The sequence below is a fragment of the Cardiocondyla obscurior genome, linkage group LG18 (genome assembly GCF_019399895.1).
Source record: "Cardiocondyla obscurior isolate alpha-2009 linkage group LG18, Cobs3.1, whole genome shotgun sequence".
NCBI lineage: Eukaryota > Metazoa > Arthropoda > Insecta > Hymenoptera > Formicidae > Cardiocondyla > Cardiocondyla obscurior.
In genome coordinates this window covers 513,146-528,235 of record NC_091881.1, presented here as the reverse complement: position 1 = coordinate 528,235, position 15,090 = coordinate 513,146, and the positions used below count along the sequence as shown (strand labels likewise).

At 42.1% G+C, this 15,090-nt stretch overlaps 1 protein-coding gene across 15 annotated transcripts in view; it reads left to right on the top strand.

The window, feature by feature from the left end:
* LOC139109532 (uncharacterized) overlaps positions 1-15,090 on the top strand; it is a 174,378-nt gene that overhangs the window by 83,068 nt on the left and 76,220 nt on the right. For all 15 annotated transcript variants that reach the window (XM_070668643.1, XM_070668642.1, XM_070668645.1 and 12 more), the window contains one exon: positions 10,792-11,102. In XM_070668643.1, coding sequence (XP_070524744.1) covers positions 10,792-11,102 — 311 coding nt within the window. The remainder of the gene's footprint in view (positions 1-10,791; positions 11,103-15,090) is intronic.

Sequence of the window (15,090 nt, the reverse complement as noted above, 5' to 3'; positions counted from 1 at the left end):
ACCGCGTCTCATCGTCGGATTATTGCTTCTCTTCGGCAAATACCTCATTGCGTTTGGTCGGATCGTTGACGCGCAACGCGATTAAAGCGGATAGAATACAGAATTGAAGCGACAGAAGTAGTTGCGCTTCGATAATTTGTACCTTTGGTTGGTCGCGGAAGCCGTTCGTATTCGCCGGTTTAAGGGTAGGCTGCGAGCGAGAGGGTAACGCAATATAAATTACCGCGGAAACAATCGCGGATGCCGCGATATCGACTTGTCGCATCTTTGATACACGCCCGCTCCCCCGAAACATCTGTCTTTTACATGCGCCGCACGTGTTCCGAGAATCACCGATTATACCTCATTAGGCAGATGGTATAACGCAATCGAGCTAATAACAGGGTGGATATATTCACGGCAGCACGTAATTGGTCTTAGCAAATTCGCTTCAGGCAAAACGTATCGTTTGTAAACTATTGCAAAATTGCAAATTGATCGAAAACGCGAGCGCCTATGGGAGTTTTACAATTTATTCGAAATATTGGTTACTCGCGTCAGTTATTATATGCGACGATAAACCCACTTTCAAAGCAGAGCTCCGAAACGATCCTTACGTCATCGCTCGGATGCCGAGCCTACAGAAATAGATATCCACATTCCATCATATGTGGAACGTTGCTTTTTTTTTTTTTTTCTACGCGATCTCTTTGTGCGAATATTAAAGTAGGTTGTATCAGGAGTAAATCGCTAAATTCTAAGGAAATATACTGCACTTTCTTCAATATTTAAATCTTACAGTTCTTCTTAATTAAACACCGAATGTAACTCGGAATTTAATGTCGCTCAAGTCTAATTAATAATCCGACATAGTCGAGAGGAAACGCTCGTAGAAAATCGGCGAGAGATAATCGTTTCTACTTCCGCGCGTAACAGGCTTTGACGGCGATCGGTTCACGAATCGATCCCTGATCGATGACCGGACAGGCCCCGGTTCTCCCGTTGCGTCGGGTGTAGGCCGGAATCGATGATGAGCTACGACCGCGTCGAACGAGGCTCTTCCTGCGTAGTCTGGGCCCGACTTCGCCCTCCATTCATATTCGAACGATATTTCATGAAGACGGAGTGGAGCGGTTCTCGTTTGACTGAAGTTGGTTCCCCCCTTTTGTTGGCGTCTTCCGGCGTAAAATCGATATGTCGATACCAACGCGGGCGCGTCTACGTTTCCGCGCGTACGTTGCGTGCGCGGTACGCGCGGACGATTCCGCGAAGAGCTCGGCTAATAAATATCTTGGCGGATGCCCGCGATCTCGCGTGGAAAGCGACCGGGGGATATTCGCGGAGACCGTGCGATACTCTTGGACTCTAATTGTAAGACGCGGGGCTCGAACCGCGTCAAAATAACGTCCCGCCGTCGGGCGCGGAGATACTTACGTCCGCGCGTATCCGTAGATTAATAAGCGAGCACTTGCTACAGCGTAATCCGCTCGGAGCTCACGGCGTGCGTACGAGAAAATTGTACGCGAGGCGGGTACGTTTCTAATTTGTTACGTCAGCCGGTGCGCACCGTGAGACGTATCAAGCGCGACGACCGTGCATTCTGCATAAACAGCGTAGGACGCGAAAGATATTAGTTATTAATTACCTCGGCGCTTTTACATTTTTGTCACGCGGGACGAGTTTGCGGAGCGGCCTACGTGAAATTTTATCGCGCGAATTGAAATTGTCAGGTGGACCGCGTCGCGTAAATACGTTATAAATAACGTGATATTATATTATTTATTTAAATAATCTTTACATTTTAATTGTAAAACCGTATCGACACGTTTCGATGCCAAGTAGTGATCTTGCGTAATCGCACGTGCGGCGCGCGCGCGACCAAAAATCGTCGTAAATGCGTTATTACGCATCACGTTTCGTTACGCTTTACCTTCCGCTCGGGACGTCATTGTGAAGTTCGAGAGACGCGAAAAAGGTCATGTTTCTATTTTATTCTCTTTTTATTACTGCGGCTTTGTAACAGGTAAACTCTCTCCCTCCGCGCGTACACATTGCCATGAAATTTCTATGAAATTGGATTTTCCCCGCGTGCACTTTACCGCCTCGCAATATACCTGTCGTTTGGTTCACTCGTTTCTCTTTCGGATTTCTCGTCGCTGGCTTTTATATGTTAACGGCGCAAATTGGTGGCGTAAAAATTTGCTTCTGCTTTACCGAGTCAATATCAAGCCGGTACGTCGTATTCGACTGCCCGAGAAGACAAACTAACGGGGAAGCGCCGTTAGAAACTTAAAAACTTTCCGTTCCACAGTTCGGCGTGAACCCGTATCTAACACACCCCCGTGTCAAGAAACTACTTGCACGCACGTGCTCCCGTATAATATCTTTTATCTTTTGCGACGCGGAAATATTTGCGAAGTTGCCGTCGCGGGCATATGTTCGCGTTTTACATAAACTGCTCCTGCCGCGCTTCCAATTGTTCGAAACACGGCGCGCTTCGCGGAGAGAAAGAGTTTCGAGATTCGGGAAACTCATCCGACAGCTGGTTTATCGCGTATCTTTTTAAAATTACAAGCGTTATCCTAAACTGCTCCAGCATGACGTGCGCCGGTAACCTCAGTCGTAATTGTTCTATGAAAATTTTTTTACCGTGCTTTGAGTTCGAAAACAACGAAAATTTAACTAATTCTTTCGGGCTTTTTTATTATTATTCTTTTTTATTTTTTCAAGTGTGATTTTTACAATTTAATATTAATTTGTATGCAAAATATTACGCGGAAAAGAGAGGTTAATATCGAGGGAACTTTTGCAGCGCTTTTGTACAAATGCGAAAGAGTTCAAAAAAAAAAAAAAACCTTCGGGTCGAAGCTCAGAGAATCAGCCGACACGATGCTATCGCGATACGGCCAGCCCGTCGATAACGCTCGTACACACGCACGTGCGTGTGCACAGGCAACGATCTCTCCCCCACGCAAGGGGTTTACGTGTATGATGTCGCACGAAAGTGGTATAGATTTCTTTTCGCCTTGTACGCACAAATACGCACGCGTCGACGTCGAGCTAGCGACGGCATTCGCATGGTCAGCACGGAAAAAAGCGTAATTAAGGAAACAGCAAATTCACCTCCCTGATCTATAGATTCGCGCCGTATTTCCACCCTACTGAAAGATTTCCGCTCTCCATCGGCGGTCTTCCTTTTCGAACTCTCCCTATTCTTTTTCCTGAATTTCAATTTGCGCGTCGCACATTTATTCGGCTAATCACGCGAATATAAAAAATGGCGAGTTCTTAGTTCGAAACGAAAATCTGATCGATCTAGAGGTATATATTTCGATCGTACACTTATTCTTTTTTTTTTTATTTAGTCGTAAATTGTGAAAATTATAATATTTGTAATAAAAATTTCAAAATATTAAAAATAGAAAATTAAATTCAAATAATTATAAATTTTCTCGACGTATTAATTGCGAAGTAAACGTCTTCTCGGATTGTCGAGACATTGAAGTTATCTGGAAAGGCTGTCTTGTCTGCGTAAAAGTTTGCCTGCCTGTTTTAAAGGATAGTTTGGCGTTACCAACTCAACTTCGGACAATTAAGGAGAATTAAGACGCGCCATGCTTTTAACTCTTTCGTTCGTTCAACTTGTGGGCGAGAAAGTCGCGTAGTTTGAGAGTATAAAGTCTTTCGTGAGTTTGACCGACGCAACAGCGCGTGAAAGTGTCGATTCCTCGAGCAAGGGCGTGCACTTCCATCGATTTGCTCAAAACATCGTTACGCTAACTCATGCGCGACGTGTTCCTCGATTTAATTTCGTACGAGACTTGCGCAACCGATATGAAAATTCGTCGAAGTTAGCGAACGAAAATAATTACGAACGAGATATGCGACAATTAAATATAAACTCGTAGCGAATTAACTGTGAATAAAAATATGCGGGCGGTATTTATCTCTGGAAAATATCTGTCGTCGAAAATCTATGAAATTCAAATAACGTCCTTCCGAAAAGTGAAATTACCTGCGGCAATATTCTAAATTTCATAATTAATCGCGGAGATAATTTTAAATCGCGTTGCTTCCGCTTCGACGTCCATTCGATTGTGGGAACGAAATTGAATTCAGTTTCAAATATTTGCCGTGGATCCGTACATAACGCTTGGATTGCAAACGCTTCGTGAATTTGTCTTTAATTCACGAAGTGCATGGAACCTTATATACATATACATTTACTGAGACTACTCGCGGTGAATAAGAAATGCAAATTACGGACAACTTAATCACTGTAAGGAGTCCGTGGCAGTTCTCGTTGCAGCAACGAGAGACACAGTTTCTGAATTATTACTGAACTTAACTGAAGTATTTTCAGCCAATCGACGGTCACACGTCGGGATATATTATAACGCTCGAGACGCCGGAGTCGTTGACCCCGCGCCGATGAAAATGGCAAAATTTTCCCCGAAACCTTTCTCGGCATCGCGTTACTCAGCTCAATTTTCCCGAGCTTTTTCTAATAGGTTATTGCACTTTTATTTAATTTGTGAGTTAGACGTGTAATAGTTTGACTATCTTAACTTCAATATTATTGAGACACGCGAGGACATTACGTCTAATAAATTAAAACCTTTTTTTTTTTTGCCCCATTACTCTCGAAAAGTGTCTAGACTTAGATTTTTTAAAAGCACTTTTTAACGCAGCAAGAAAAAGATTTAATTTGATTTGGACTTTGAATTTACGCACAACTTGCGAGACAGCAGAACGAAGTGTATTCAACGTCGGTGTAGGATTTCCGACGCCTTTCGATTCTTGCGCTTCCCTTTTCGCCGCTATCTGCCATTAAATTCCCAATACGTCCTGAATTCGCGGAAGGAGCGACTCGAGATGGAAGGCAGGAGGAAAAATGCGCGGGTGTATATTTTCGATACTGCCAAGACGCGGGAGGCCCTCGAAGCCGGCGAAGTCGAGTGCTTGGGAGTGAACGAGTCTCGCGGTACAGAAGCGCACTTTCGCGCGTATTTTTGGCCGGCGATAATCGATAAGCGGCCCTGCCCGAGGATGCTGAGATACTATTGTCCGACAATGCCAGCGCTCTCGCTCCGTCCGGAGGCGGACGATACTTTTTGCGGGTTTATCCGAAAGCCAACGGACGGCGAAGGGACGCGCGGTTTATGTACGCGCGCGAATACTTTCGTCGGATTTATGAGCGTTTCGATCTCGGAAGCAAAACGCCGGCCGTCGAAACTAAATGGCCATACCTCTGCGCGAGGTTGATAAATGCCGGAACAGATCGGACCTTCTCGAAATGAAAAAGACAGGGATCGAATGGAGAGAGGAGTGATTTCAATTGAATTTTAGATTCCTTAATTGTAACAGAGATTCGACCGTTATCTTCTCTCGCGTTGCTCCGCTCTGGCGTCTTTTTTACGGTGTAATTTAACGAACCTGTTTTATTACGGAGAGAACAATTAGGTACGAGATATACGGCGAAAAAAAGTAAAAAAGCGCGGTGAAGAACAGAGTTGAATAGAGACAGTGCTCGGTACGTTTGACGAAAACTTTCGCGAGTGTTTGTACCACGCCGTCCCGAAAATAGCCAAAATCACTTCGCGCTCCGTTCTCCGGACGGTGAAAACGATTGGATTACAAAGCTATTACACGTCCTTCTTCGTCGCGCGCGCGGCCCGCGGAGAGAAAAAGGGGAAAAAAAACCGATTTCGAAATCGATTTTGTCATGTCAACGGCTCCGTTCCTCCCAAGCGAAACTGAGAGTTTAGATTAGACGGAAACGCGCCGGAGGCAACGCTCTCTAAATCCCGAGAGACGCATGTCGCAGCTCGTTAGTTCGTCACATACGACGTTTGGCAATTTAGCGCACGTGGTGTCGACACTGTTTTGGTAATCAACTCTCCGGCGGTAAAATAAAACTGAGCAATTTCGACGCGAATCCGTCGCGGATATTTCAGCGCGAAATAACGACGATCAACGACGCGAAGAGACGAATAAGAATTGATAGGCTGTTAAGTCGCTGTCGGCACTGTCGCGTAAAAAAAAAATTGTAAAGGTGATCCCTCGGTTTTCCCGGCGAATGAATATGATTGTCATCGAATACGACTGTCACCGGTGGGCTCTATCGCCGCTTTTGAATATCGAATATCGATGCTGACGTCAGAAATCTCTCGGTATATCGTACATCAAATTATTCTACGCGTTTGTCAAACCGGAGCGGAACATTATCCAAACGATGTAGCGTTTCATTATATTTTATTATAATACTTAAAAAGATATACGTCAATTTTCATTTTTATATATCAGTATATTTTTTTACATTTTTTTTTCTTTCTCTTTTTTTTTATATCGCGCATTTATTTCGTTTCGTATTTTTGATAGGTTCAAAGGAACATGTAAATTTTCTTTTAAATCGAGGAGATTTTTCCTGAAACGATTGCTGCCGTTCGACGTTTTCAGTTTCTCCTTTGTGGGTTTCGTTCGCGACGCGTCATCGTCAATTTTTATTCACGATCCCTCGACGTCTCGGCTCCGTTTTCGTCGGGAAGATTAATATGTGACGCCTGCATCCATACACACTCGCGACGCCGATTCATTGTCGTCATTATGTAGCAAACCGTGCAATTTCGCATCCTTCTTTTCCTTTTTCTCTCTTTTCTTTCGCCACATATCTCTATTTCCGATAATACGTTTAATACATACGTACACATATACGTGCCCCGTGCGATCGTAGTTACTGGCAGTGTAATTTAAACAAAGACGAGGAACCTCTCTTAAATGGTCACTGGACGGCGTTAAGAGCCATTTGTCAGTTAGTTAACGGCGAATTCATAATCGTTTGATCGGAGCGAGAGTGATCTTAACTGGTCGTCGACGTACGGCCGTTTAAACGCCTCGCGACCACGTGCGCGAACCACGAATTCGAAGATATAATGAACGCAATCAAAATGTACGGCCGTTTACTCGCCGCTTCTATTCGAGCGTGCAACACTATCCCGCGAAACGTTCAGTAGGGCATGTCGGCGTATTATGCAAAAACACCGAGCAACAGATGGCACGCGGAGGTCGAGGAACTTAAAAGCGTTTCACGTGACGGTAGCTCCGGTAATCAGGCCCGTCGTAGCAATCGATCGTCTTGCCGAGGTGCATGCATAATGGAATCTTAATCGCATACGAGCGATTGGTCATCCGGGCGGTCATCCAGGAATGCACGCCGATGTTTATCGCGCCGGCGAAGCAGAAGGCCTCGCTTCGTTAAGCTACATCGGAATGCCTTAATTGATACGATTCGTAACTCACGGCCTTCTCTTCATTCTCTTAATACGGGGCAATTATTAATGTTCTCAAATTAGGAACGGCGTATGCCGGATAGTATTGTTTTTTTTTCTTTTTTTTAATTTTCTTTTGCCTTTATATTTATTAGAATGTTGAGAGGTGTTAATTAACTGGGCGCTTTCTCTTTCTCTGTCTTTCTTTTTACTTGATTCTTATTTGTAAAAAGCCGTCACGTTGCCGGGATAAAATAACATGTACGCGGGAAATCGCAGATACGTTTATCCCATCGACGATACGGGAATCAGGATTCGCTTGGAAAAATTGTTTATTTAGGAACTAACAGTCCCATTTGTGTAACTATTGATTTATTTAAAAGCACGACGTGGCGTGGTATAATACACGGTATAAACTCTACATCGCTCGCTTCAATTATTGCTCCCAGCTGTGTATTTTCTCCATTGGTATATCGATTTGATCTATTTTCGCACTCGGAGCACGCAGCGCGGATAGAAACGAGGTCGTAGAACCCTAAGTATCCCACCGACAGTACAGCCATCGTCGTAAGGTCGTCTCTATAATCTCGAGACTCGGCCACATAAGTTTGCATTAATTAAAATATTAATTTAAAAAGAAATATATTCTTCGAAAAGCAGGATACCTGAATAAATGCATCAATTTAAAATACTTAAACGTTTTGCAGAAAATATAAATTATTTTTCAACACTACGAATAACGAAATCCATTATTAGCAATGATATGTATTTTTATTATATTTGTCATCGGTTTTTAATTTTTTTTTTTTTTTTCTCTCTCGATATCTTAATTTCTTGCGCGGCCCTTCGGCCTTATCGGAACCGTTAGTTATTTCACTTCATATGTGTACGAACGTCAGCGTTCGGGGAAATCAGGATGTCGCTGATACGCGAGAGAAGCGTCCAGGTATGGCCCTCGTCGTACCTACATACGCAAGTATATACGTACGTACAGAATCTTATCTGCGGCCGTGGATTATCGAATTTCCGAGCGTTAGATTAGATTTCTCGACGACCACGCGCGCTCTCGGCACACGGCTACGTAGGTTTCTGAAAATAAACGCGTATGAGGATACCCGCCGTCATCGTCGCCAGTACTCCTCCCGGCTTCGTATATAACGTGTCGCGCCTCCGACGTGCACGTGTACATAGGGTGTATGTACTGTGTGCACACACGGAGTGACCCCAAGCGTGCGCGATCCCGAGGAAAGAGACGCCTGTTAATTTATTGAAATTATTTCTCGGACGTGGAGGATATCCCAGGAGAAGTAAAGAGGTCGAATTTTAACGACGGACATTCTGAATCTGTAGTCAATTCCTTTTTTATTTTTTTGTTTTTTTTCCCCCTAATTTTAAACGTTGAGTATTTACGCGATTAAGCCTCAAGTTGAAATCTTTGCGAGAGTCTACTGTAGATTAAAGAGCGATTAAATTATCGGTGCCTTGATTGGTGCTTCGAGAAAAATTCAACTTGCGACGATTTGAGGGAGGAGATTAGGAAGGGGCGAATAAACCCGAGGCGGAGAAGCAAAAACATGCGGAAATTCAATTTTATTCGTTACAGGGGTAGGACTTAAGGGTAAGAACTTATAGAGATAGAACGATTCGATTTTCAGTTAGGTCACTTTTATGGCACAGATGTAGTACTAAACGGGAGAGTTTTAAAGTACGGATAAACGTCACGTGTAAAATTTTCAATAAAAGGTCTTATATTTTTTATGATAAAAAAAGAAGAAAGAAAAAAAAATGTATTAGATTCGAAAATTTATTGACGCATTTTATTCAGAATTATTACATGATTATATTATCTGACTATTTATTTTGTAAAGTACTAGATTAGAATTATGTATTAAAGGTCTTTGATGACGTCAAGAGTGATCTTTAGCTTTTAATAATTATCTTATAATACTGCGATACGGTTTGCGATCGTGTTAGATGCTTGTTAGGAATTTCAAAGTAGTTCTCTATACTATAGTTTACCCACGTTGTGCCAATTACAGGTGTCGAGCCTTGGAGCGTAAACTCCTTTATTATAGAAACTAGCTGCTTATTGTTACAAAATACGCAAGGCAGCGCATTGCCTTGCTGTTACCAATTTTCGCACACGCGTACAGCTTTCTGTTTACCTTAAGCGTTAAGTTACCTTAAACGCAGTACTTTACCTAACTTAATTTATCTTAACTTAAATTGCCAACGAATCCAATCTATTATTTTACAATCCGCAATTACGACAACAAAAGAGTAATTATGGATAAGATAATAAAACTAAAAAAAAAATTAAAAAAAAAAATTTTTTTTAATTAAAAAGAAAAATATCTTTAAATAGAAATTTATTTTAAAAAAGTCATCTTTTGCAAACGTTAAATTGTACGTTGTTACCATAAATCTCTGGGTCTACATCTGCCAACAAATTTCTTTCGATAATATGTGATACCAGCTTTGCAACGTTCGCCACAACGATTTGACGTTCGCGCGGAACGGCCGCTGAAATGCACGACGTTCGAACGTCCAGGCGAGGAATGGAGCCGCCAGGACGGTCGAATCGCTCCTGTAGATCCGTCGGAATTCGAATCTCGTCATTAATTTGAGGACGACGCTGTCCAGTTCTGCTGGATACGTTACCCCGTCGGGCTGTGACCTATTTTCTCGCGAAGCTCCTTTCGCGCGCGATATCCATCCCTCTCGAACTTCGGTACGTTGTTAAGCCCCACGTGGTCAAACGGACCCGCTGAAATTGATTGTGACCTGGGGAGCACGTTCATTTGGAGAGGACGACGAGGCCGGCCGGTATTCGCCGGCAAGTTTGTATTTAATCAAGTCGAGAGCGACGCCGGGCAAACGAGGTAGCGTGACGCTTTTGCAAACCGGAAGCGAACGTTTCGCCGGGTTTACGTGCGTGCTTCGCGAAACTCGTCGCGCTCACCTGTTCTCAGGGATTGCCGTGAAAATGACCCGTGCATGCTGCGAGACTGTTAATTTCTCTGTGTTCCTTCTCGCACTTGGTTCACGGGCAATCCGAAGAAACGGAAACTAAAAGCGACCGATGTTGCAAAAGGCACGCCCGACCGAGCGAAGAGAAATAACATTGAATCTCGCGTGAGGTGTCCATCTCTTTCGGCTAGTTCCAGACACGTTATTACTTAATGCAATCTTCCTTTTTCTCGTATCAGCTTCGCTTGCCGGGGCAAGGAACGACGAAAGCGCGAGCACTCCCTCGCTGTGTACACGCACGCACGTGTCATCTAATAACTATTTCCGGCCACTTCCGTGAGCGCGTTATTCTCGGTACACACACTTTGTCGCGGTCACTTTCTGCCAAATAGGTCGCTGGGCCGACAAGCTATTTACTTTGATTCCTCATCGAGGACATTTATTAATAGGTTCTGCTTAAAAGCCCAATTTTTTTTTTTTTGTTAGACTTCCTTTCGTGAAAAAGTTTGTTTTTTAATTAGAAATATAATTAATAAAAAAAATTGTTATTAATAGGAAATATTTGTGATTACAGGTGGATCTGTCAGGGGGGAGGTTGAGCCGGGCTCGAACGAGCTCACACCTGGCAGACGGTCTGGCGGTGGAGGAGGTGGAGGCGTCTTGGTTGGCAGCGGGGGTGGCTCGGGGAGCCGGAGCTCATCCGGAGGTGGCCGCTCGAGAGACGAACCGAGGAGGCACACCCTCGGCGGCGATCATCAACCCTCTCTTCATCATCAGCAGTTCAACGCGGCCCAGAATTTACATCCCCTACATCCGCATCATCTGCCGCCACCACACGGGCAATACGGCACCCCGCCGTCGCGGCACACCACCATGGATCTCGAGGTGAATCTTTGCTCACGCAACATGTAAATACACATATTTATTGTTTGCGATAATTTCGTTAAATCTTGATAACAATTTTTTTTTAATTTTTTTTTTTTATTTCTTTAATTCTTAACCATAGCGTTCTATTGACGCTTACCCTACCGAAATTATAGACATATAGCTAATATTCCCATTTAAATTCAAGTACTGAGAGGTCCACTCTTTCTCGAATTGACAGAGCCCTGTAAATGCTTAGCTTTCTTTCTCTCCCGTTGTGGTATGTATTTTTTATTTCGCGTGATTTCAGTACGTGTATTTTCTAAAATTTCTATTTCTAATGTATATTTAAAATCTTATAGATAATTTACTTGATTAATTCCATTTTTGTGTGTGATATTAACTACTGTTCACATACGCAGATACATTTATATATTTTTTCTTAAGTGTTGAGAACGAGAAATTTTTACAAGTGTTTGAAAAAATTTTTATATCATATAAGATCTAATTTCTCTCTCTGTTTTTACGTACATTAAAGTTTTCTTTCGGGGTCATTAATACTAATATTTAAATTAACTCAAGCTTTTAATGAGTAACTGAACGTTTGAATACCGAATTATAATTTTAAAAATACAGAATATTATGGTTATATTTATTACAAGTGCTCCGCGATTTAATCTTATTTTACTGTAAAACGTGATAAATTGAGGAAGATAATTCGAGATAACAGTCTGTTGTCATCTACCTCTCTCATATTTCAAATCGGACGTGGCACGTGTAAAATTGATCCTCGAATGCATGAGCATTATCGACAGCACTCGATTTTTGCTATGTGGCATTTCTCTACGTACCGTTGTAATTCAAGACCGCGTGCAATCGAGTATGCTGAATGAGTGTATTGCACTTAAAAAAAAAAAAAAAAAAAAAATACGCCTGAATGAAAATGAGAACGTCGCTTATTCTGTTTTCACTACGTAAAATTACATTCGTCAAATTTTATTTTCTGAAACTTTCGTGTTATTTACGCTCGAGGTGTTCCGATAATCTCGATAAATACAAGTTGTTCGCCCCAGTTTCCCCGTGGGGTAACGGCAAACGTTCAGTTACTCGAATGTACGTACCGGTGACTTGCGTCGTTCGCGCAACGAGAAAGAAAATCGTCTTCGCATTGAGAAGCGACCGTATACGGGAACGCGGATTTTTCATTTTGAGAATGTTTCATTCAAGACAACCGCACTGGTCTACTCGGTGCATCACTATCGTACCGAGGGTCACCGTTTATTTATGGCGCACATGAATGCATACACGCTCGTCCCTCGCAAGTCCCTTTCGCCCGAATTTCTTCCCTTCCTTCAAGCCGTCGGAGAAAAATACGTATATTGTTTGCCCTAGAAGCATCCGTCTTGTAAGTTATACAGGGTTTGCGTTTTTGCGCGATCAAGCGTAACCCGAGGAGTGCATCGTAAAACGGGGGTTGAATTGATCTCGCTTTCCACGTAGCGTTTACAAACCGAATTTTTTTTTTAAAGACTTTTCTCAACGTGCGCGACGCTCCAAAATCGTACGACGAACGTCATTTTTACCGCGCGATTCGCGGCTCGCTCCGTAAATTGTGATTACGCGTAATTAAACCTTTCGTAATTGATGAACGCAAAAACTTAGGACGTAATTAAGCTCTTGTGACGTTATTACGAAACTTTCTCACGAGACACATTATGGGCGCCGTAACACTATTAAACTTATTATTATTACGTAAAATATTTACCGAATCATTAGCGTGCCGCGATAATTTCGTGCATTAATGATTGGAAAACATTGTTAGTGGAAGATTCATTTTGCTCCCGCACATCTGCGGTTTGATATTTAACGGAATTATTTATGTATTATATGTTAATAATATTTAATGTAGGCTATTCGATATCGAAGTGATGTACACATTTAACGGAAGTAGCACACATTCGTTACGTTTCGGTTACGACCTACTTTAAACATCGGTTAGATACGGGATTTAACAATAAAATTAAATCGCTGTACGTTAAATGAAGGATACGAGCGAAATGTTATTGCAATATCCACAGTTTATTGCTCAATAGGTACTGTGCGGTCAAGAACCGCTGGTAATGAGAGGAAACGGTTAATTAATTGGTATCCACCTACGACGTCCTCGTTTCTTGCGTTCGTCGTTTCCGATAATTGAAGGGTACCGACACACCGAACCATAAACGTATCTATGTAGCTTCATTCTTTTGACGTCCCAGATTTCTGACTCACTTTTCTACATTTTAATTATCTGAATGTTTAAACTTTTAACGATGATCGCTTAATAACTGCGAGCAATATTCTGGCATTTGCATCTTTGATACGTTCGAACAAGGAAGTTAATTTTAAATAAAATTTGGTAACGATACGTGACAATTACGTTTGAAGAAGCATTAAAAATATAAGAGGATGGGAATCGGTTTATCTGAAAATTGTTCGAAGTGGACGTAACGTTGAAGATAAATTTATCACGTTAAAAATACATAATTAAAAAAAAAAAAAGAAAAAAAAGAGAGGAAGTTACGTGTAAATTATCGTCACTGAAATGAAAATTTATTCTTGTCTCCACAAAATTATTATTAATAGCATGAAAAATGTAATACGCGCAAGATAGGAAATAGGGGAATGTCATTATTATCACGCGTATAATACAAGTTAGAAAAATGGTAAATTATTATTTTACGAAGTGTTATTATTTTTTTTTTCTTTGCTTTAATTATGAATGGTCGCGTTATTCACGTTGGGCGGATGTCGTACGATCGATTAGGTCTTGGCACGTGATTATTGAGCTTCCTCGGGGTGTCTCTGCGGTTTGGTAGAAGATAATCGAAATCGGAGCGCAGGTGGTGCACATTCAAGATAGCAGGCGCGAGCGTTACATCATCGTGTTCGCCAGTTCTGCCATTAATTGGTGACCCGCTCGGTTCACAGCACGTTCTGTCGCGATACGACACGACCTGGTTACGCGAGAAACAAGATTGCCGAATCACGAAATTACACCGTTTGAAACGGCCACGAGACCGCGTCTTTGAACTATATCGCTGAATAAACCGCGAAAGGCAGTCAAAAAATTTAATTATCTATTTAATTACGCTTCCCTGTATTTCGAGAACGATTAACTGTAGAAGTGATCGATCAGTTACGATTGGCGAAAAATAATTTGTCATAAACAACGACATCGTATCTAACGTAAATTTGTATGCTGAAAACGCGAGTCAGGGCATTAATATTTTTTACCAGATAAAAAGTAAGCAGACTCAGCAGTCTCTTGCTTTTTACTGTGTTATATACATATGTATAAATTTATATATATCTCTGTCCCCATCCCTCAGTTTAGCTCGACGCGCACAATGACCCTAACCCTTCGTTATAGTTATGCATTCACGTGTAATGGGGTACTCGGTTTTCCCTCCCCCATCACTCTCTCTCTTTGTTTCTTTCTTCTTTTTCTTTCTCTCTTTTTTTTTTTTTTTTTTTAATTCTCTTGTCTCTCCCTCCTACCTTTTAATCTCTTATCTGAAAGCGTTACCAACACGGTTGCAGGTATTTAACATGTGTTCCGTTTCTCGAACGTGAATTGCGTATGTAGATGTTGCACATCGTAAGCCCCCGTACCTCGCGAACCTCCATGACTTCACAATGCGATAATACGATCACGTAACAAATCAACGTGTCAGGAATGACTATCTTTGCGCGATCGCATTTTCTTTCGCATGGATATATTTTTGCAAACGCGCGTAACGGATAGTTCTACGAGGAGCAGGATACAATTCGGACTCGCTGGCGAATATTTCTTTTTCAAACGCAGCTAATATTAATTACCTTCGCATTTCCTGACGGGGATAACGAGAAACCAGCGTCTGTACTTCGATATATCCGGGCATAATGCATTTTACATGTTTTATTCTGTTTATACCTGTTACACTTTGCATTTTAGTAAATATACATGTACATGTGTTTAACTATGCAT